The sequence below is a fragment of the Manis pentadactyla genome, chromosome 7 (assembly GCF_030020395.1).
Source record: "Manis pentadactyla isolate mManPen7 chromosome 7, mManPen7.hap1, whole genome shotgun sequence".
NCBI lineage: Eukaryota > Metazoa > Chordata > Mammalia > Pholidota > Manidae > Manis > Manis pentadactyla.
Window position 1 is genome coordinate 77,932,961 of NC_080025.1, and position 22,947 is coordinate 77,955,907.

The 22,947-nt window shown below is 35.9% G+C and overlaps 1 protein-coding gene across 2 annotated transcripts in view; it reads left to right on the top strand.

The window, feature by feature from the left end:
• The first annotated feature begins 949 nt into the window (after positions 1 to 949).
• The window catches only part of CASD1 (CAS1 domain containing 1), a 44,141-nt gene continuing 22,143 nt past the window's right edge, over positions 950 to 22,947 (top strand). Inside the window, exons 1-8 of one of the 2 annotated variants that reach the window (XM_036894482.2) lie at positions 950 to 1,622; positions 8,554 to 8,650; positions 9,197 to 9,317; positions 14,722 to 14,766; positions 15,772 to 15,834; positions 19,037 to 19,102; positions 21,283 to 21,327; positions 21,763 to 21,886. In XM_036894482.2, coding sequence (XP_036750377.2) covers positions 1,046 to 1,622; positions 8,554 to 8,650; positions 9,197 to 9,317; positions 14,722 to 14,766; positions 15,772 to 15,834; positions 19,037 to 19,102; positions 21,283 to 21,327; positions 21,763 to 21,886 — 1,138 coding nt within the window. In that variant the 5' untranslated portion in view covers positions 950 to 1,045. The remainder of the gene's footprint in view (positions 1,623 to 8,553; positions 8,651 to 9,196; positions 9,318 to 14,721; positions 14,767 to 15,771; positions 15,835 to 19,036; positions 19,103 to 21,282; positions 21,328 to 21,762; positions 21,887 to 22,947) is intronic. The other variant, XM_036894484.2, reaches the window with a different exon arrangement.

Below are 22,947 nucleotides of genomic sequence, written 5' to 3' on the forward strand. Positions count from 1 at the left end.
TTTAATTCTTCCAGCACGTGATCAGCCTTGGATCAGAAGAGTGACAGACAAAATTAAGCAACTATTTCCAGGGAACACTGCCTAGTATTTGTACACTTGCTTAACTTTATTGCTTATTAGCATTACATCCATGACAGTGATGTATGTGATTTCATTTAAGTGACAAAATCTTTCAAGATATGTAGTCCATGGATGAAAACATAATAAGAAGAGTTCTTGGATGAAAAGAATTAAGATGGCACTATCATTACAGCCACCTTCATGGCTAACATTTTACAGTTTTAAGAGGGGCCTAAACACACCGGTTAAGGAATGACTAAATGCAAGAGTTGTAAAGAACACTTGAAAACATCCCAACTAACCAATGACTCACTCTAAAACGAAGCAAATAGACAGGTAAGCATGTAAATAACCATTCCCATCTGAAAGACAGCACATGAGAGACCAAGAAAAAGAGGGCGAGGGATAACAAGCGCTTAACAAAGGCAAAGGAGTGCTCACTTTTTTGATAACCAGAAAATATAAACCAACTTTAGGAGTAGGAACAATAGCGAGCACACGTTTTTATGTTTGGCGTATCCACCTAGCCAACCCTTGTGAAGTTCTTTTCTCACCAACACCTACACGAAGCTGAGCTCATTCTGTACCTTCTATACCGTACCGTGTCCTTCACCCACTGGAACTGGGTAAACTAAGGACTTTTTTTAAAAAGTTCCAAGAAAAATGCGCCAAGGCAGTGAGTTAAAAGTTAAGATCAGTCTCACTCTGGGGTGGGTGCTTGGGCTACCAGCGGTCTTAACACTTGGCACTTATTTGGGGACAAACAGACCAGACAACCTGATGACAAGCCCTGGGGTGCCCTTCGCATCCTGCTGGGCAGGTTCACGGAGAAAGCTCAAAAAAGGGTGTGTTGGGGAAGGAGGAGTGGAACGAAGCACACTTTCTTCCGGAACTGTAGCTCTGTTGCCCCAACCTGGTTCAGGTAGTGGTCAGTAGCTTCCCCACGGGCTGGGCGGGAGCCCCTGGCCCCTCTCCCCACAGTCCCATGTCTCCGCCGCGGTCGCCGCCGCCAATGCCGCCCGCCAGCGCCTGTGCCCCGGTGCCCCCAGAGAGCTGTCTGGGGCGCGTGACCCCGGAGCCCCGGGCATCCGGACCCCGCTCACAGGCGCAGCCGCTATTAAGGCAGGAGGCTAAAGAGGAGGAGGAAGGGGAGGAGACAGGCGCCCAGGGCTCCTGGGGAGCCGGCGCTGCGGAGAAGGGGCGGCGGGGCTGGCGGAAGGCCGCCGAGGCGCCTGCGGCCGGAGAGGGCCAGGTCGGGGCTGCGGGCGCCGCGGCGAGCGGGTCAGGCTCCAAGGTTGGAGGCGCGGGCGGCGGCCGCGGGGGCTGGTGGCGGCTCCTTGCCTGGCTGCGGCGGCGGCAGCCCCAGTGCTGCCCCTGTGCGGCGCCCCTTCCCAGCTCCGCCGCGCACTGTTGTCATGGAGGAACCAAGATGGCGGCTCTGGCCTACAACCTGGGCAAGCGAGAGATCAACCACTACTTCAGCGTGAGGAGCGCCAAGGTGCTGGCGCTGGTGGCCGTGCTGCTGCTCGCAGCGTGCCACCTCGCCTCCCGCCGCTACCGAGGTGAGCGGGCCCTCCCCCGCCCCGGCCGGCCAGGGGAGGCGGCGACGCGGCGGCTGGAGGCCGTCCCCACCGCCCAACACACGCCCACGCTCCCGCGGCCGCCCGCCCGCCGGAGCGCCCTGCCCGCGCGGAGGCGGTGCCCCCGGTGTGCCCCGCGCGTCGCCTGAGCGGCCCAGTGTGCGGACCGCCACGGGACAAGGGCCCGCGGTCCTGGGTCCCCAGCCGCCAGTGCTGGGGTCGGGGTTGCCAACCCGGGCCTGGCCCGAGGGGCCGCCGGGCCCCGCCTCCTGCGCGAGCCGGGCGGGGGTTCGCGTGCAGGAGGTGGGCCCAGCGGCCCTGGGGAACCAGCCCGGGGCGCGAGAAGGCAGAGGCCGCCCTGCCCTGGGCACGTCCGCCAGCAGGGGGGCTGCCGACTCTGCGCCCTGGGGGTCCGGCGCCCTAGCCTTTGTTTAATCGGCCTCTGCGCGGTAACCGCAGTGCAGAGCAGTTGTTGGACAGCGGCAAGGGCCGCCCCATTTTCCTCTGCTGCCGGGGCGACAGCTGGCAAAAGATGCCCTTGGCCAACTGGAGGAGGTGTCACCCAGTCTTTGTAGTTCAGAAGTGTTCAAAGGGTTCTGGTTGCACACGTTTTACAAAGTGAAGGGACCGGGGCAGATACTTGAAAAAAGTTATGGGTAGACAGGAGTCAGAGGTGGGCAATGAAAGCAAGTTGAAATCAGTTTGAAAGGAGGCCTTCGCTGTGGGTTTTGAAATTAGTGTAAAGGGGAAATGAGACCACCTTATTCCAGGACAAATTGCCGTTCAGTAATCAAGGGATATTTACTTGTCCTTGTTGATTGATTTTTAAAGATTTCTCTGTAAAAATGCCACTAGGAGAGAGGCTAATAGGCTGAGGGAAATTAGTAATGATCAAATCTTATATTTTGGCTCCTCGTATTGTCAAAGCCATTATCTGAACAGCTCTTGGTGACTATGAGATTAAGTGGTCAAGATGTAAAGTGTAATGGACAGGTGTACATTTAACGCTGTTCCCATTTAACTTCACACCCACTTTGTTAGTGGAATCTGAGCTTCTCAACCCAGGGAATCTTTGCAAAGTGTAGGACATTTTGATTAATTTTTCTGGTTTGTTTTCTCTAACGATTCAGGATCAAAAATTTTACACTCCAGTACCAAACTGGATGAATAGCTCTTTATATAAATACATTAAATCAATTTAAAAAGATAAAATTTTTATATAGTTTTGGCCTTTCTCCTCAGCCCTCTACAGATCACAGCCACATGACCTGGCATAGCTTTGGTTCATATGCAGGTGCTGTAATAGAAGTCCGATATTTTCATATACAAAATGAAACTGGCAATGTTGATGGGTTAATCTGTGGTAATTTTGAAGAAACTTTTCTAACTATTAATCATTTTATGCTAGTTGGTCTAAGATAAAAGCAATCAAATTCAATTTTGTATATGTTATGGTAGTGAAGATAAATTTTATAACAGTCCTAAAGGTAAGCTTCTAGTCCCCCCTCTTCCTTTTCTAAATTGTGCTTTTATCTTTTGATAAGTTTGGACACTAATTATTAAATTTAGATTATATATTTCATCCTTTCAAGATCTGTCATCAGCAGAGAAAATAGGATGTCAGATGGAACCTTATGAGTCAGTATAGTGATCTGGGGTTGTTTATAAAGCCTCCTCCAGAAGCTAGTCATCAGGGGAGGCGCTTCAGGGCCTTGAGTGTGAAGTAGTACACCTGGTGTGTGTACTTGCCTAGATTGAACGTCAATATCTTGAGCCAGAAACTTTTGGGAAACAAAAATGATCTTTTTAGCCATCCTCATGCTTTGGCACTGTCAAACTGAGTCAGATGCAAAGCCCTTCCCACAAAGATAACCATACACTTGAATCACAGTATCATAAATCTTTAGAATAAGAAAGGGCCTTATATTAGATATAGAGGTTTAGGCTTTATATTAAATCTCCAGTGTGTGGGTATGAGTATGCCTCAGGCAGGGTAGGGTCAATATACAGTTTGAATACACTGAATGTGTGTCTTTTGCTATACAAACTACAGAAAGTAAAAGAATTACATGCTACAGAAAGTAAGTCATGGCAAACACTACATGCTAACATTGAGCACTTGTGTGCCAAGTGCTGTTCTACAAAGGGTTTTACACATTTTAATTCAGTTTGCCTTTACAACTATTCTATGAAGTAGATATAATTATCATATTTCACCTCCCCCCTGCCCATTTTTAACATCTCTGTAATCAGAATGAGTTTTTAAAATTCTGATTGCATGTCAAGGTTTAATTGATAACATTGTTCCTAAATTGCATAAAGTAATGATGTGTCTTAAAATCAATGGTGTTAGATTCAGCAAATGAGAGTAATATTTCCATTCTAAAAATGAGGCATGAGAGATTAAGTTGCCTAAGGTACACAATAAGTGACTGTGCTAGGATTTAGAACCCAGTTATTCTGCCTCATGCCATTATGTTATAGTCTGCTTTTCTCAGAGCCTATTTGACAATGGTGATGTATAGAAAAGGGATTAGAACGTGTTTTCCACAGGGACATGGGTTAAAACAATTAGGAAACATCAATTCAATTTCACAGTACCAAGAGTTTTCCTATTTTTCCAGTAAAGTGGCAATTTTTCTAAAAAGTTGCATGTGTAAAACTTCAAAATCTGAACAGCTTACTTTTTATTACTTATGTTTGTGTTTCTTCCTTCTTCCTAAACTGGAAGCTCACAATCTAAATTTACTTTGCCCTTTTACATATCTCACAGATACCTGATTTTCTCTGCCTGCAGTGACCATCTCTCCTTGAAAGAAAGTACAGATTTTCCCTTCAAGGCCTTATTCAGATGTCACCACCACAGAACTAGGAATTTATAATTCAGTGTTTCTACAGCAATTAGTACATGTTTATAATGTTGTATTATAATAATTTATATCCATCCAATAATTTATACACAAACTGTAAGCTGCCAAGGGTATTTTATTCATCTTTAAATCATCAAAGTCCAGCACATAGTAAGAACTACATGAACATTTATTGGATAAATAGATTTATTTCTTTCTGCTTTCCTCCTTGCGTTTGGTTCTTTTGATTCTAATTGAATTTCATCTTCTAATAGCATGTTCTGATCTCAACTTGAGAAGGTAGGATGGGTTTTTTTTATTATTAATATTTTCATATAATACAATGGCATTTAAAAAAATTATTCTTTTAACTGTATTTTTTCTAAATTTTATTAATATCTAACATTATGGAATCACAAAATGTCCATTGAAACTGTGATTACAGATTAAAAACATCATTTCTGTAACAAAAGGCCATTATCTATAGACTTAAGAGTTGTTTCAAGCTGGAAAATTTTAAATTTTTTTAAATTGAAAAACTTGCTTAAATTTCTTAATTTTGTTGAAACCTAATCCCCTTTTGCCAGGCATGTTAAGGGCAAATGTTAAATATTACTGCATGTTTTGATGAAAAGTGAGTTCAAAGCTTCAAAAATTAAGCAAGAAAGAAGCAGCTCCAGGTGTCTTAGCCTTTTCTTTCTTTGCAAGAAAGATCTTCATCTATATGATACTACTTGTAATGGGGCACTCATAGCTTGTGCAAAGAAAAATGTAAATGGTGACTTTTTTAGCACAGACCAGAGCATAACTTAGGCATTTTAGGCAAACAAAATATTCTACAGATCATATTATAAACTTTATGATCTGGAATTTTCATGGTTGGTAGTAAGAAACACACAGCTTTGGTAGGATGATTCAGTCTAAAGGTGCAGTGTGCCAGGAGTATTCCATTCCAAGGAAAATACAAGCCACTATTTATTTAGCACATCTTATGTTTTCTTTAGTTGCTACACTTTATTTTTCAGCTTTTTTTAACTTATTTCTCTTTTTTACTTATTTTGTTTGCTTTGCTTTTAGTATCTTTCAGTTATAGAAAAGTCATGCATAAAAACTTGAGACTTCAGATTGGCAAACCAGAATGCTTATGCTTAAGGTAACAGAATGAAGAGGAAGACAGCCATTCACCTAAATTTTAGTATTGGAAAAAGTTGAAGTAAATAATTCTATACCTTTAGGTGCTTTTTTATCTTTTTACTGTGTTTCTAGCTTGATTTGTCTGAGGACTTGGCTACTTTCATCTCAACACTGATTGTGTTAAAGTGGCTATCAAAATAATATGAGGCAATTGAAAATAATGACTGAGGATTTTTTATTTTCTTTTGTTTGGGGTTTTTCCATGTAAATTTGAGAGGTAAATATGTGCCAGCAGATATTTACCCATAGTTAGTGTACATAATAAAAATGTGGTACATTAACTTATTTTAACATCTAGATTTACACTTAGTGATTTGATTCAGAAAACATTTCCTTCCCAGGAAAAGGGAACTTGTCTTGAGTGTGGAGTTTTGTGGAGTTTTCTAGATCAGGTTAATTTTTTAAAATCAGATTATAATGGGTTTTATTATTATTATTGCTTGTATTATTTTGTTGACACATATAAAAAAAGTTTCTTCTTGCCTTTTCAGTTGTCTAGTTAGCAGTTCTTTTACTTTTCCAACATTTTTTATATTAGGTTTTCTCTATTGAAATAGCTGATGCAGTGTCTGTCTTCTGACTGGACTTTAAATGATATGATACAGACTATTAATTTCAGGTACGAGAATTATAAAAAGGATCATCAACTAGCATTCATTAGCATATTAAAATGTTATTTCCTGGAAAGACTAGTAGTCTCTAAAATACTGTGTTTATAGTGCCTTTTGGTTAGTGACAAGTCTTACCTGTTTTGCTCTGGGGTTTTTTTATATGGGTTCAACAGATGAGAGCAGTTGTTTCCCACTAGCGGAACTACTGAAAAGCAGTATGTAATACTGAGAAGCAAAAGAAGACCTTTGCATTTTAAAACCCATTTTCTGGTGGAGAAAAGACTGGTTATTTTAAGATGTTGGTATGGGTACCTCCATCTCCCCGAAATCATACCGATAACTCATAGAGATGGCTAACAAATAACATAATCCCACACACAGAAGACTGATCAGTGTGTGTCTCTGTTTAGACTTCTATTAAAAAACAGAACTCAAACAACAATGATAACAAACAAAATGAAAGGGAAAAAGAAGAAATAAAAGGAAGAAAAAACTCCACAGAACTAATACCTAGTTATTTGCAACTTCTTATAAACGACCTTTTTAGGAAATAGATGTTTTACTACCTTTTTACTTGGCTTAATAGATATATTTGAAGAGGTAGAAATGCTATAAACATGGATTTTTCTACTTAAACATTTACTACGTTTTTAGTAGGATTTACTATATAGCCACTGTAAAATTATTCAGTGGAGTGCTGTTTTTAGGAAAATAACTTAATTGTGTGTTCCTATAGTCCTTTCTCTACTCCTGCTGGATTACTTACGTAGCTTAATTTTGTTTTTAGAATTAGAATTAGTTTTTAATAATTAGAAGAAATTAAGAACTGATTATTTATAGTTTCCTTAGAGAGATGTTATTTAAAAAAACTTTGAAATATGAAAACCTGTGCAGGCTATATATATAATTGCAGAAATTTCATAATTAATATTCTGCTTTCCTTATCCAATTTTCCACCAATACAATAATTCAGTATTTTCTCCTTTCCTTCCTGTTCTCTTTTAGAATTTATGATACTGAAATAACAACACTTTCATTATTTATGCATATAAGTATCTTGCATTTTTATCACCTTTTATGTTGGCCAGATAAATGGATCACTAAATGAAGAAAGGACATGAGTTCTTCTACTTCAAATATCTTTGGTTCTCCCCTATGCCCACCCTGAATATTTCAGTGCCATTTTTGTTCTGTAGTATTCCTCTTACTAGACTCCCTATCCTGACCTTAACTATTTATAAAACAAATAGAGCTTGCTGTTGACTGTTGACAAATATCTAGAGAATCAAATTAAGTAATACGTGTATTTTTATTATAACCCCACAGTTAACCTAAACATCTCATTTTTCCCTTGTCCATTTGGCATACTTGAACTTTTTTAATGCCTCCCACACCCTTCTAACTCCATCACTCATTTAAGAATAATGTACAGTAAAATGGAAGTAGGGTGACCATCTGTCCCAGTTTACACAGGACTGAGGGGTTCACCAGATGAGGAACTTTTCTATGTAAAACTGACAGCCCCAATCAAACTGGGAGGAGTTTGTTGGTCATCTTACAGAAAGATATAAAGAGAAGTAGAAAGACTGAGTATTAGTAACTCTGAAATCTGCATTTGTTACTGATTGTTTTTATATTTTGGCTACGTTTTGGCTAACATAGTTTTAAGTCTTTGTAAGATTATAAAAGGATTAAATTTTATTTGGCTTTTTAAGAGGTTCTTGAATAAATCTTTTTCTTTTGCACATTTATAGAATAGGGATAGCATGCTTCCTCACAGGAAGTTCTGAAAATCAGGGAGTAGGTTCATAAAATATTTCAATTATTTACTAAGTCTCCAGATATATTACTGCACTATGTATTATAATAGTTGAGTACGTAGTCATATCCAAAGTCTTCTCTTTTATTCCTTAAACTTTTCTTTCCCAACTAGAAGTAGGAGTTATAAACAAATAAAAAACCTAGTTTGAGGTTGAGGTAAAGAAAACCTAAAGCAGAAGGAACTGTCAAAGTAGTGGATGTAGCAATTAAGAGTTAGAAGTCTTTTTTACAGTAAAGTATCTGTCATTAGTGGCTCTTTATCCTCGAGTATTGCTATTTACTATGCATCTCATGGATGAGGAATATGCATCTAGAAGGTATAGTGAAGCATAGAAAACTTTGTCCTCTCTCATCTCAAAGAGCTTATGTGGGGTCAGATAACCAACATATAAAAAATTTAATAATCATTTACAGCAGTGTCATGTTTAATTATTGTAGGCAGTGATTCATGTGAATACCTTCTCTCAAGTGGCAGATTTCTTGGAGAGAAAGTTTGGCAACCTCACAGTTGTATGATGCATAAATACAAAATCAGGTAAGTTTTCTTCATTTTGTCGTTTGCTTTTTCTCCTAGGAGGGGTCTTAATATCTAGTGGAGAGGGGTTGGTAAAGCAAAGGAAGTACTATAGGGTACTTCTTGATAGGATGGTAGAGAATTGCTGACAGAGGGTTGGGATGGAGGTTAGTCCAAATGAAGATTCCTACACAAAAGCATTAGGGAAAGAGCTCTGGCTAAGCTTCTAGGTGAGAGACATCCAGGCCCAAGACAGTAAGTAGCCCCTGAGTGAATGACTCTTGGCTTTGGTACTTAGATGGCTATGTCATGAAGTTATTCTGAGATAAAGGCTATGAAGTACTTAATGTAGTTAGAGTATCTCTTAAACAATAAATGGTGACTATTACTGATGAAAGCCAGTTGATCATACTGAGACTAGAAATTTTAACAAACCTGGCCACCTATTTCTAAAGCAAACTAACTATATATAACAGTCCTATACTACTTTCTTTGCAAACTGTGGGCTTTTAAATGGCAATGTGCTGAATTTATTAATTTTAATTAATGTTTCTTTGTTGGTTTCAGTGAAGCAAAGAACTGCCTTGTAGATAAACATATTGCATTTATTGGAGATTCCAGAATTCGTCAGTTGTTTTATTCTTTTGTAAAACTAATTAATCCCCAATTCAAAGAAGAAGGAAATAAGGTAAACTTTCTAATCTCATCATTTAGGGTATCATTTTAGAAGTTAACCAACTCAATAGTTAGAGGAGGAATGTGCACCTTCACATTAACAAAAAGAATTATGAAAGTTTTACTTTGGTTTTGGGAAAGGTGGAGGAAGAAAAGGGATGCTTTGCCATATTGGGGAACATATGAAAAAGAAGTGGTGGGTAAGGTATTAGTAAGCCTTTTATTAACTTAAACTTCTAGTTTTCAGAAATAATAAGGTCTTTCCATGAAAAAACTTTTTAAAATTCCTTAGACAGAAAACAGATAATATCCCATATTTTTCTTTTAATATTTTACCATATTACTTTTCATTCTCTTTTTTAAAACATAATCTTGTGATCTTTTAGCATGTACAATTTCATGTCTTGCTTCTTTCCCCATTTTTTTCACCATTTATCACATTATTATATAATCATTTTGTCTTCATAATGGCAACATATTGAGTGGATGTAATGTAATCTTATATAATCCTCCCTTTTCTTAACTTTCTGTAGTTTTCTAATTTTTTCATTTTGAAATTTAACAAAGGATACTTTCAGTTATGTCTTTGTGTGAAAACTGCTTTTTAAATTAGGTCTTTAGTAGAGAATCTCTACAATGTAAATATTAGGGTAAAGAATATAAACACAAAAAAATGTTGATTATATGAGTTTCAATTTACTGTAACTAGCAATGTGGGGTCTAATTTTTTGCGGTTTTGCTTGAACTGGTTAATTAATCATGCTATATAATTAAAATAATGCAACAAATTTTTGCTCTTTTAATATATTATAAAATATATGTTTTATGTTTTAAAAATACATTTTTGGAACCTAACAAGGATGAACACTTCTCTATATGTTTGTTAATTACTTAATGAAATGTTTTGTGAATTATGTCATCATATTCTTCAGTTTATATGTTCTTAAGTGATCCAAGGTTCTATTCCTTGTCTTCAACTGCCCACGATTGGGTGTGGGGAATCTCAGAGAGAGAAAAGTGAAATTCAAAGTTCAGAGCTGTGGAGGAATAGCTTATGAATTTGTGTGTTGAATCTGCTTGTACACATTAACCTACCCTGTGCAATAGCTAAAAAGCTAGGGACTTCACAGCTCAGTAGCTAGTCCTATAGTGATGATGATAGTGGATACTGAATCCTTAGGAACCTATTCCTTGTGAGGAAATCCATAAGCTATTCTAGATTTTGTTCACCAGGAAAGGCTAGTGTAGATTTTAAAGCTAAATAATGGAAAAGTAACAAAGTCACCTTCTCATTTTATTTGGAATGTGTAAATGTATTTTCCATTTGTATTTATACACACAAAATTATACAGAAGAATTGGAACTATTTAATTTCATGAGATTGTCACAGTTCAAAGTAAAAAACTTTAATGACTTTTAAAAAGTAGAGAGATTTCTGATTTCAAAGAACCTGCTTTAGTATTTCTAGGCTTAGAATAGTGTACCTTTCTGAAAATTGGAATAATGGATTTGGCAAAAGTTAGTTGAAAAAAGGTGTAATAGTTTAGTCTACAGCCAAAGTAGGTACAATATGGCACATTGTTTCTGAGCCCTAGTTGTGACACCTATGTTTTCAATTTTTTTTTCTAGAGGTGCCCAGTTAATGCACAATTACCAGACAAAAGACATTTAAATTTACATGCATTTAAAAAAGAAACAAAGATAGTTTATCATAGTCTTAAACACATAGTTATTGAGAAACTATTTGGTTCAAACTGCTAGTAGAGCATTTGCCAAATTATATTTTGGCAAAGAGAACTTTGTTCTCTTGTCTCTGAACATCTTGAAGACAGAAGTTGTATATTATCATTATTTTAAAAATATATTTCTTGTGCCTACTAGCAGTCTGACATATAGTAAAACAGATTTTTTTAAGCCTTGTTGTGGGTTTGTATAGACTAGGAATATTAAAGATAACTCTTTGTATTTGTTTCTTTTCTGTATTGAGGCAATTTTTCTTTAAAAGAAGCTTTAGAGCAGGACTTTTTTTCAAATTATATTTTGTGGAAGCCTAGTTCTGTATAAAGCTCTGATCAAATAAGTTTGGGCAGAGCTGGATATCATATCCCCATCTTAGATGGTTTTAATTTAGGCTAGGATATTAAAAACTTGAAGTCTTACAGTAAAGAAACCTGTTCATGTTGCTTTCAGCCAGAGGGCCAGCCAGATACTCTGGGGGCACCTTCTATCCTAAACCAACTACATCCTAGATTTAAAAAAAAAAATTGTTATTGATGTATTTCTAGACTTAGAGAAAATGAGAGACACTCCCCCAAACAGGAAAAAACTATGAGGCAAAACCAGAGATAGGAGCAGTAACAGTAGGCACGCTGTAGAAGTTTGGGTTGCCCTGAAGACAGATGCCAATATCTACAATGCACTATATGTAGAAAACTAAGCTTTGGGCCAGCATATTTTCAATAGTAATATTGGAAGCCAGAAGACAACAGAATAGGACCTTTAAAGTTCTGAAAGAAAGTAAATTTCAACCTAGAATTGTATACCTAGCATACAAATTTCTCTATTCTTAAGATAAAGGACATTTTCAGGTAAACAGAAACTATGAGGGTTTACTGCCTCATAAACTTACATGAAAGGATAAACTTCAGGAGGGAGGAAAATAATTCTGAAAAAAAGATTTGAAATATAAGAAGCAATGGTTAAGGAAAATAGTAAACATGTATATAAATCTAAACAGTGTCTGCATAAAGTAATATCTTTTTGCACTTTACAAAAAGACAGTGCTAAATAAGTGCCCAATAACAGAAATATAAGTCAGAGAGGGGTAATGACAATTAAAGTCTTCTAATAACATTTTTAAACTCTTTAAAGTATTATCTTGAAAACATAACTAAAGATGCAGAGTAAAACTTCAAGGGGAAGGACTAAGGATAGAATTAGTAGATCAAGTAGTCTAAACTTGTCTACTGAACAAATTTTGAGACTATTTTTAAGCAGACTTCCTGCTGCTTAAAAAGTCATACCTAAAACAAAAGGACATGGGAAGGTTTTAATTAAAAATGAGAAAAGATTTATCAGACAAATACTTACAGAAAGATGAGTCATATTAATTAAGACAATAGCTTTTAAGGCCAAAAACATCAGGGATACAGATACTTTTTAAGGTTCAAAAATCACCAAGAATGATGTTTTAAACTTGTAGGCATTTAATAAATTAACCTTAAAATGTATAAAGCAAAAATCAATATTACAGTGAGAGGTTGACAAATCCTCCATCATGGTGAGAGAATTGCTCACTGCTCACACAGTTAATGATAGGACGAGCAAATAAAACTAGTAGACATATTGTAGACTATTAAACATGCTGATTTTATGAATTTAAAGCTCAATACTTAAGAAATAAACTAAAACATCAGAAAATATGTTTTTTCAAAGCATACCTGGAACCTTTTTTTGACCACATATTGGACAATTAAGCAATTACCAACAATATCAGAGAACTGGTTTCATTCTTTATTAGGTAGTTCCTTTATATTCTAACTTAACCTGGTACAAATTCTAGAAGTCTATAGTAAATGCTCTTAATGATGAAATGCTTGACACATTTCTCTTAAACTCGGGAAGAAGACAAGGATATACATTATTGCTCTTTCTATTCAACATTATATTAGAGATCCTTAACCAAAGAAAGATAATTTAAAGGTAAGGATTGGAAAGAAATGAACTCAAGGTTTTGTATGATAAAATTTTCCTGGCATAAAGGTACTGTAGAAAATGTTAATTGGTAGAGGGTGTTTGGGTGTTCATTATAATTTTGTCAACTTTATTGTAAGCTTGACAATTTTAATTATTAAAAGTTGGAGAGAAAGCCCACAACATTTAAGTGATATATCTTTTAAAATGCATATAAATGAAACAAAACTACATAATAAAAGAGAAAGCAAAATATGAACAAAATTCAAGGCACAGTTTCATTTGGGTAAAGCAGGAAATTAAGTGGGGTCCACGTGGGTCATTCAGCGTGTAGGCAATGCTGATTTGTGCCTTGGATCCGTGAGTGCTTGTTTATTTTTACTGTGCTTTATGACTTAAGTATATGTGAAATATTCTTATGTACCTATCACATCTAACATTAAAATAATAAGAGAGAGATTGAGTTGAATTAATTGAGCTTTACAAAGGAAGGAAAAAGATAGTTTGTGACACATTATTTTCTCCGAGGAAGAATTTTAACAAGGTTGGGATTGGATAGGAGGAGGAAAGCGCCTGTGTGATTTTGTCTCACTCAGGATTTCCCAGACTTATTTGAACAAGTAAACTCTTTTCGTCTAACATACTTTAAAGTTTTGTTGAAATATTGGTCCCAAGAGTCCTCTTGTGAAATTATGCTTGAGTAGGGCTAACAATTTTAAAAGGTAGCCTGTTCATAAAAGTAGACTTTATTTCACAGAGATATAAAAAATACTGTATGGTTAAATTAATAAAAACATTTCAACCTTGATTTTAGGAAGAGAACTAGCTTCTTATTAGCCACTTCTATTCCCCCACCCCCAGACTTTTAACTCTGATAGGATTTCTTTTCTTTTATATGCAACGCTTGGTTACAAGAAGTTGTCTCCAAATTTTAATTTTTTCTACAACTTAACTATTAATCTACTGTCTTCAAAGTCAAACTCATAATAACCTAGAGTCATGAATGTCCGATCCTGTGTGGACAGGAACTCTGTTAGCAGTTAGCATAAAGGTGAGAATGGACCAGGTGTTGCTATAGCAACAAGCAGCTCCACAACATGAAGACAGAGGTTCTTCCTCACTGAGTGCTGCACGTCTTAAGTGTGTTGGCAAGAGGCTCTGCTCCACGCAGCCATTTGGGGATTCCTGCTGTTGGAATTTTTTACCATCTTCTAGTTGTATCATTTGGAACACTCAACCTCTTTAGTCTCTGCATCAAGTTAAGCTAAAGAGTAGAAAATTGCCCTGGGAAGTTCAGGCTGGATGTGACCCATGTCACATGTATCTACATTACACTGGGCAGAATGTGTCATGTGGTCCTAACTGGAAGGGACTTGGGAAATGTAAGGGAGTAACCCATCTTTGCCGTAGATAATAATACTAGGATTAAATCAGAATTGTGGCAAGCTTGGGAATACATAGACTTATTACCATATCTGCTAGTTTGTAGTTGAGGTTTTATCTTTGAACTGTTTTCTTAGATATTGGAAATCACATATAAACACTAGAGTCACCTATGTGGTTTTCTATGCAAGACTTTTTCTCTTCAGGTTAAATATAGTTAATTGAGATATAGATAATGAATAGATCATACAAATAAATAAAAGTAGCTAAAGGGGGGAGTTATTTACATAAAATTAACCTACACATTAATGTTTCTCTGTTGTCTCCTTTTATTATGCCAGCATGAAAACATTCCTTTTGAAGATAAGATTTCATCAGTCAAAGTGGTAAGTTCATTTAAAAGGAAGCTAAATGCTACAATGTTGAAACTATGTTCAGTGGTTAATTTATTTGCAGATCCGTTAATGCTTTGTACATACAAAATATATTTCCGTATATTGACAGTAGATAAGAATATTAAAATAATTGAATAAATATTTGTGTATACTCTTTTGTGTAATAAAACAGAAAATTTGGTCTCTCAGATTATTACAAAAGAAAAAGTAATCTTGTAAATTAATTTGAAACCAGTATGTGTTCAGGATTAATGTCCATAAAAGACTGTATGTGAGTTTTCTGAATTGCCAGGCCCAGTAAGGTCTAAATGCTGAGAATACCGTAGGGATCAAGACCAAAAGATCCTAAACTTAATGGAGCTTAGAAGTCACTATAGTTCTCTATATGTAGTTTAACTTGGGGTAAGGATAGCAAAAAGAAATGAGTGGGACATTCGGAATGTACAGAGCAAGGAATTAAAAGCAGTTTTCCTACATGAAGAATCGCTCTTGTAACTGAGGCCTCAAGGATGAGTCGGAGCTCGTCAGCTCACTGGAAGAGTTCACAGCATTAAAGGGAGGAGGAACAGTGTATGCAAAGTCCTAGAGACGAAGTAGCAGAGCCTTTCAGGAGCTGAACAAGGACCAAACAGGTTCTTAGAGCAAGGGGGGAAGGCGGCAACAGAAGAGGCAGAATACCTAGGCAGATGCCAGAACCTGCGCCTCCTTACAACCTCAAGGACTTTGGAATTTATTCCTGGGCAATGGAAAGGCCTTGAATATTTAAGCAGGGATGTGGCAAGATGAGATTTAAGTTTTTAAAATATTTCTCTTGCTACAATGTAGGAGTAGTTTAGAAGAGAGCAAAAGTGGATACAAGGAAAACTCTTGTGAGAAGGGAGATGAACACACACAAGGTGGTGGTTTCCTCGGAAGTATTCTGTACGAGATAATGTTATTTTGAATGGTGGATATCACATTTTCTTTGACTTTTTTTCTCTTACATTTCTTTTTTAGGATTTTCTGTGGCATCCAGAAGTTAATGGCTCTATGAAACAGTGTATGAAAGCATGGGCTGAGGTCTGTATTTTAAAATCTAGGCATTTCTGGTTTTAAGCAGCCAAATTTTAAAGCTCATGAGAATCCATTGTTTTTCTTTTTCTTCCCCCTCCTCACCTGTCCCACTCTCCTGTATTTTATACCAACCTTCTTAATAGCACCTAAGCTGTGCTGGATTGACTCCATCACTTTACTGAAGAGAGAAAGTTGATCCAGTCCATCACCATTCTTACCCTAAAGTGGTTATGCTTATACCACCTTTTATAGACTTAAAATTTTCTGTGAATGCTGTTGCTTGGTTAATTCAAACTTAGGTAATCTTTCTAGCACAGTATACATTCTCTTGAGCATTTTTCCACTTTGTCCTTTAAACCTTTGCCCAGGTACTTCAGGAAACTTGTTTTTAAATAGCCTGTTTTCTTCCTTTTTATCATTATATTTGTCACCCAAAAGTCCAGCCTAGTATATTTTGGTTCATAATGCATGGAAATAAATGAGATATAAGGGAAAGCATGCTGTTAACCTCACAAAACCCCTCAGTTCTCACAAATCCACTTTCGAATCTCCACAGTGGTCTCCATAGAGCACCTGGTCAGTCCTTTAAACCTATATTCTTTCTCAGAGATATTTGCATTTAGGGATGGATCAACCAATATTCAATTTTGTTACTTTGCTTTGCTTAATTACTTGTGTTGCAGTGGCATTTTTCTTTGCTTCTTTTCACAGTAAATATTTAGTACAGTAACCCTTTATACACCAAATAGGCTTTTGTAGGATCCAATGGAAACCTAGTCAACATTTCTAACATTGTTTCTCTGACAAAATACATTTAAGTTTTAAAAAAAACAAAACATGCAAACAACTTATAGAATTCAATTCCTGGTAAACTAATATCTCACCTAATTGCATTCTGTTTTTATTGATGTGTTCCGAAAATCCAGAAGTGTAGAATAATGTTTAAGTATACATTTCAAATGATTTAAACATATGTTTTATATTTGTGCATTCAGCCTGAAAATATATCTATTGCAGTAATAGAAATTCACAGTTAAATATCAGTGCAGTATAATTTTTAAGTCTTGCAAGGTCACAGAAAACCTTTATATTTACTAACCTGGAGATACATTGCATATCTGGATATTCAGTTCTTATAATTAGCTTAAACTAGTGTTTGTAGCTTTAGATTTTGTTGTAAAACGCCTTATGATTATTGGAGGAAAAAAAAAGATTCAATTTACTTAGGTAGATTGCCATGTAATTACCTAAGATGGATTAGTTGATTGGTTTCATTTATTCAAAGAATATGTGTGTATGCCTCCATTTGTATATTTATTTTTTACTATTTCCATGGTAGGCTGCTAGATTCTGAGAAGACAAAGATCCATATATACTTATGTATTGTTGCCAGCTTTGTGGTTTTAGGACTGGTATTAGGACTGTGGCTAGGAGTGAGCCCCAGTCTAAGTCCTTGAGGAATTTGCAGTCTAATAGATAGTGACTTTCTCTGAATAATATTAATGTGATAAGATAAAGAATATGTGTATATGCCATTTTCAAGGCACTGGTCTAAAAACTGTTGATACTCTAGCAAATAACTCTTCCTCTGGAAGAGCTGCTAAATGAGTGGCAGATATAGGTACTTAAGGCAGCCATGTGACAAGTGCCAAAATAAGGAAAGAATAAGGTTTTATCAAGATTACAGAGGATAGGCACTAAATGTAATTTTTAAAGTTTTCAAAAAAGAGTGATCTTAAAGGTGAGGACCTGGAATGAGAAAGGATGGTTATTCTGTGCAGGAAAAAACAGAGGCAAATATATGGAAGGTAGAGAATAGTCTATTCAGGGAATCACTGGCACTTTTAGCATGGCTAGAGATAGAATTCAAAATGCTCCTTTATTTATGTTTGGTTTTGGTTGTTAATTTCATGTGCTTTATTGGGAGATATTTGGTAAGAGATGAGGCAAGCGGATACTAGATTATGAATAATAGCCTAAGCTCTCTTTGTTGGGGTGTAGATTTACTTTATCCATTTTTTTTATTACCCCTAAATACTTCAGGGTATATTTCCTAAAAATAAGGATATTGGGTTGAATTTATTCTGAGGATAGTGGAGAACCACTGAAAGTTTTAAACAAGAGAATGGTGAGATACAGTGAGGTAGTAGTAGAAAATTAGACTAAGTCATGAAGACACCAGCAATTGAGATTTAATTCTGTAGGTGAATGGTAGTCATTAAGAAGTCCAAGCTACTTAGATGGATTTGGGGAGTCTTATTATAGAGTAAAGGGATATTTGAAGTTACTTGAATGGAAGAAATTAAATAGGCATAGAGTTTAGAGATTAAAGAAGAGAGCTATCTCTCTTTAGAGATAAAAGAATGGAACTATCAAAAAGATTCTGAGAAGAGGCAATGAGAGGTGTAAGAGGAAAAGCAGAATGATTGTAGTATAACAAACAAGGGAGGAAAGAGTTTTAAAAACTGAATAGTCAGTAGTTTCACTTTACGAACTAGATAGGGCAGAGTGAAGCTACAGGGCTTGGCAATCCAGAGTACACAAATGGCCCTGAGGGCAGCTTTAATGGATGGGGAAGCCTATAATCAAAATGTGGTTAATGGAGGTATAAATGAAAGATAAAGAATTGGCATAGTGAGGGCAGAGCTCTTTCAAGCAATCTGTTGGTTAAGGAGGTGAGGGGGAAGAATTTGAGAGAGAGACAAGGTTGAAGGAACATGTTTTGAGGATAAAGATGATTTAACACTTGTAGACTGAGGGAAGGAAGGAGAATGAAGGAGGACAAAATTGATCATGTGAGAGTTGGAGGAGTTAATTTATGGATACAGCCCCAGATGTAAAAAGGGAATAAAGGATTAGCCATTAAGAGAAATAGGGACATATTTTCTTTACTCTCTCATTAGAAGAAGATAGGCTGGGTTAAGTTGTAAGAATGAAGGAAAGCAGGCAAGACCACACAAGCCAGATGAATTCTACTTTCTCTATCAAGTTTGAGAATTTGACTTCATGCTGAAAGTGTGGAGGACAAGAGGGGCCTGCATTAGGAAAATAAGATTTAGGATAGCCACTGTAAAAAATGAGAAAGAGAGCCACCTAGGGATGAGGACGAAGTTTCACTAAAATAACAACTTGAAGCACACTAGACTGGAAATGGGAGTATCTCTGAAGGGAAATAGGTTAATTTTATTATTTTTCTCTACTTTTGTAGTTTTCTACACTGAGCATGTATTGCCTTTATAATGAGACAGTAACTCATTTGTGTTCTTACATATGGGTAAGATTTTTTTTTTCTATTTCTTGATTGTTTTTAATTGTTTCTTGTGCACATGACTGTAATATCAGGTCTTTGGTGCTGTGGAAAGAGTGCTTTGAATTCAGGAGTCACAAGACTTAAGTTCTGGCTTTATCCCTTCCAGGTCTCAGAAATAGCCTAAAACCTTTCTGAGTCTGTATCCTTGTTTTGTAAGATGTATAATAGCTTCCTATCACAGGTGGCAAGAATCTATATTAAAATAAGCTAATTTAAGAGAAAGTACCTAGTAAGTTACTTGCATTTGGTGAGGATTTGTACCAAATTTTTCCTTGTTTTTTTCCGCACTGTCTATAATATCAGTTTATTTTGTTAAATACAACTGGATTTAGCTTTCCCAAAAGATTTTGTTTCTTTTTTTTATTGAGGTATTGTTGGTATACAATCTTATACTGGTTTCAAATGTACAACACAGTGGTTCAAGAGTTACCCAAATTATTAAATCCTCACCCTCTCTAGTGCAGTTACTATGAATCAACATAGAAAGATGTTACAGCATCATTCAGTATATTCTCCTTGCTGTACTACCATTCCCATGACCAACTTATATTTTATTGCACATTATTGTGTGCCTTTATCCCCCTACACCCCTGAACCCACCACTGGTCACTTCTCAGTGTCTGTGAATCTACTGCTGTTTTGTTCCTTCAGTTTTGCTTTGTTGTTATATTCCACAAATGAGTGAAATCATTTGTACTTTTCTTTCTCCGTCTGGCTTATTTCACTGAGCATAATACCCTCTAGCTCCATCCATGTTGTTGCAAATGGTAGGATTTGTTTTATTCTTATGGCTGAATAATATTCCATCGTGTGTATATATACCACCTCTTCTTTATCCATTCATCTACTGATGGACACTTAGGTTGCTTCAATATCTTGGCTATTGCAAATATTGTGGTGATAAACGTATGGGTGTATATATCTTTTCTAAATAGAGATTTTGTTTTCTTCAGGTAAATTCCCAGAAGTGGCATTACTGGGTCAAATGGTATTTCTATTTTTAGTTTTTTGAGGGATCTCCATACTGCTTTCCACAGAGGCTGCACCAATTTATATTCCCACCAACAGTCTAGGAAGGTTCCCATTTCTCCACATCCTCACCAACATTTGATATTTCTGTCTTTTGGCCATCCTAACTGTTGTGAGGTGATACATCATTGTGGTTTTGGTTTGCATTCCACTGATGATTAGCTATGTAGAGCATCTTTTCTTGTGCCTGTTGGCCATTTGTATTTCTTCTTTGGAGAAGTATCTGTTCATATCGTCTGCCCACTTTTAAATCAGGTTATTTGGTTTTGGGGTGTTGAGGCATATGAGTTCTTTATATATTGTGCATATTAAATCCTTATTGGATGAGTAGTTTACAAATATATTTTCCCATATTATAGGTTGCCTTTTTTGTTGTGCGGTTGGTGTCCTTTGCTGTACAGAAGCTTTTTAGTTTGATTTAGTCTCACATGTTCATTTTTTATTTTGTTTTTCTTGCCCAAGGAATGTGTCCAGGAAAAAATTGCTCATGCTTTTATTGAAGAGATTTTGGCCAATGTTTTCTTCTAAAAATATGGTTTCATGACTTACATTCAGGTCTTTGAACCATTTCGAGTTTACTTTTGTGTATAGTGCTAGACAATAATCCAGTTTCATTCTCTTACATATAGTTGTCCAGTTTTCCCAAGATTATGTTTCTTTAGGGCACTGATCTTGTATTTATTTAACTTTTATACAGGGTATCCTGTAGGCATCCATGAATACTTTTTAATTGGCTGACGTAATAACTATATATGTATATATATTGCATATACATAGTATACATAATATACTAGAGCTTTACTCTGAGCAATTTACCTGGAATTCAGAATCATATTAGGCCATATTAGATTTTAGTAGTGCTTTTGTTTTTTAAAGAACATCATAGAATTAATCTTACAAGCCTCATACTATCCGGTGTAACCATGTAACCATGTAAGGCTTTAGGCAGTGGATATCTGCTTGTCATAACAAGAATCCAATAAGTAACTCTAGAAAATGAAAACACATTGAGAAAGAAGAAGAACTTAAATTTAAGGAAAAAATTAACTGATGTTACTTATATCATCAATTCCTTGAAGTGGAGGTAACACTGTTAAAGATTTTTCTTTCTTTAGGATTCTGTTGCAAAGCCCCATGTGATTGTAGCAGGAGCTGCCACAGTAAGTTGTTATCTGTATTCTTACATGATTTTTGTTTCATACTTAAAGACATGCTAAGAAAAAGTTAGCTTGTGTTCAATAGAATTCTTGATTGTACTTATATTTTAATTCCTATTTCTATTGTAATTAATTAGACTGATGCATTTTAATAGAAAATCTGAATGAACTTTGGAAATTTGGTGTTAAATGTCAATATTATTTTATATTTAAGATTATATTCTTTCTTCTTAAGTGTTATAATTGAAAGTCTTATTTTATATTGGCTTTTTCTACCTGCCTTCATGCATGAAATAATTTGACCAAGTTTTATTCTAATATTGAATAAAAATGGAAATTATGTTAAAATAATAACCTTCATTAAAATAGATTAAATTATGTACTTCAATTTCCCTGTGATAAATTCTGAATTAATGCTTTGTTTTTATTTCTTCTTAGTGGTCTATCAAGATTCACAATGGTAGCAATGAAGCGCTTTCTCAATATAAAATGAACATTACCTCCATCGCACCACTTCTAGAAAAACTGGCAAAGACTAGTGATGTTTATTGGGTCTTACAAGGTAAGGAATAAGTAATGAAAAAAATGTCATTTTGTACATATTTTGAGGCATGGATTTTTATTATCTCCTATTTCAAGAAAGAAAATTATTGCTTTATGAGAATAAATTTTGAAATAAGGGTTACAAAATTACAATAAATTTGAGTCATTTGCTTTACTCTTCTGAGCTTAAGGAATAGACAAATAAATTAGTTAAAAATAAGTAATGAATAAACAAAAATGTCCTCCAAGGAGCCTCAGCATGCAGAATGACTGTAGAATTATAATGAAGCGAATAAGCTCTAAAGGCAAATGAGGTGTTTTCTTCTGATTTGTTTTCTTACATTTGATTGCAATTGAGAAATACAGAAAAATTAGTAAGTCTGTTTTACAATATTAGACTCATAGAAAGTAAAAACTTTGAAATTGACAGAATGTATTTAAATTCATACTGTGTAGTTTATACTTGGTAATGAAATTTTGTAAGAGAAAGTTGACATTAGATCAACTCATTTCAGGAGTTTATTGAATGTCCTTTATTTAATGTGTAGCACAATATGAAATGCCTTGGGTATTTTAGCAATTCAAGTTGCTTGTCAGAAACTCTTAGGATTATTTCCAAGTTGAATGTCAAGCTAAGCAGAATAATAACGGTAGTGATAACCTGTTCCACAATCCCCATTTTATTTAAGGACTCAGTGTTAACTTTTCTCCTACTAAAATGAGAAAAAATAAAATTATTTATTATTTATTAAGGTCTTGGTAAGTGATAAGAGACCTTGATCCTCAATAATATTACCTCCTAATTGTGTGAACAAAGTTTAGAAATTAAGCATGACAGGAGAAAAAAGGGTCGTCTAGTACTCTAAATTAGGCAGTTTTCCATAATTTTAAATTTCCACTACCAATTCTTAAGACATGCGAAGACATAAAAGCATTTCCTGAAAGCTGTGTACCTATGAGAGAAGAAGAATAAAAGTTCTTTGAATTTGAGGGAAATACTGATTGATTCGAAAATTGAATGCAAAACAGGAGGAAATCTGCTGCAAACCTTGGCCAGCTTTATTTAAATGAATTGTTAGA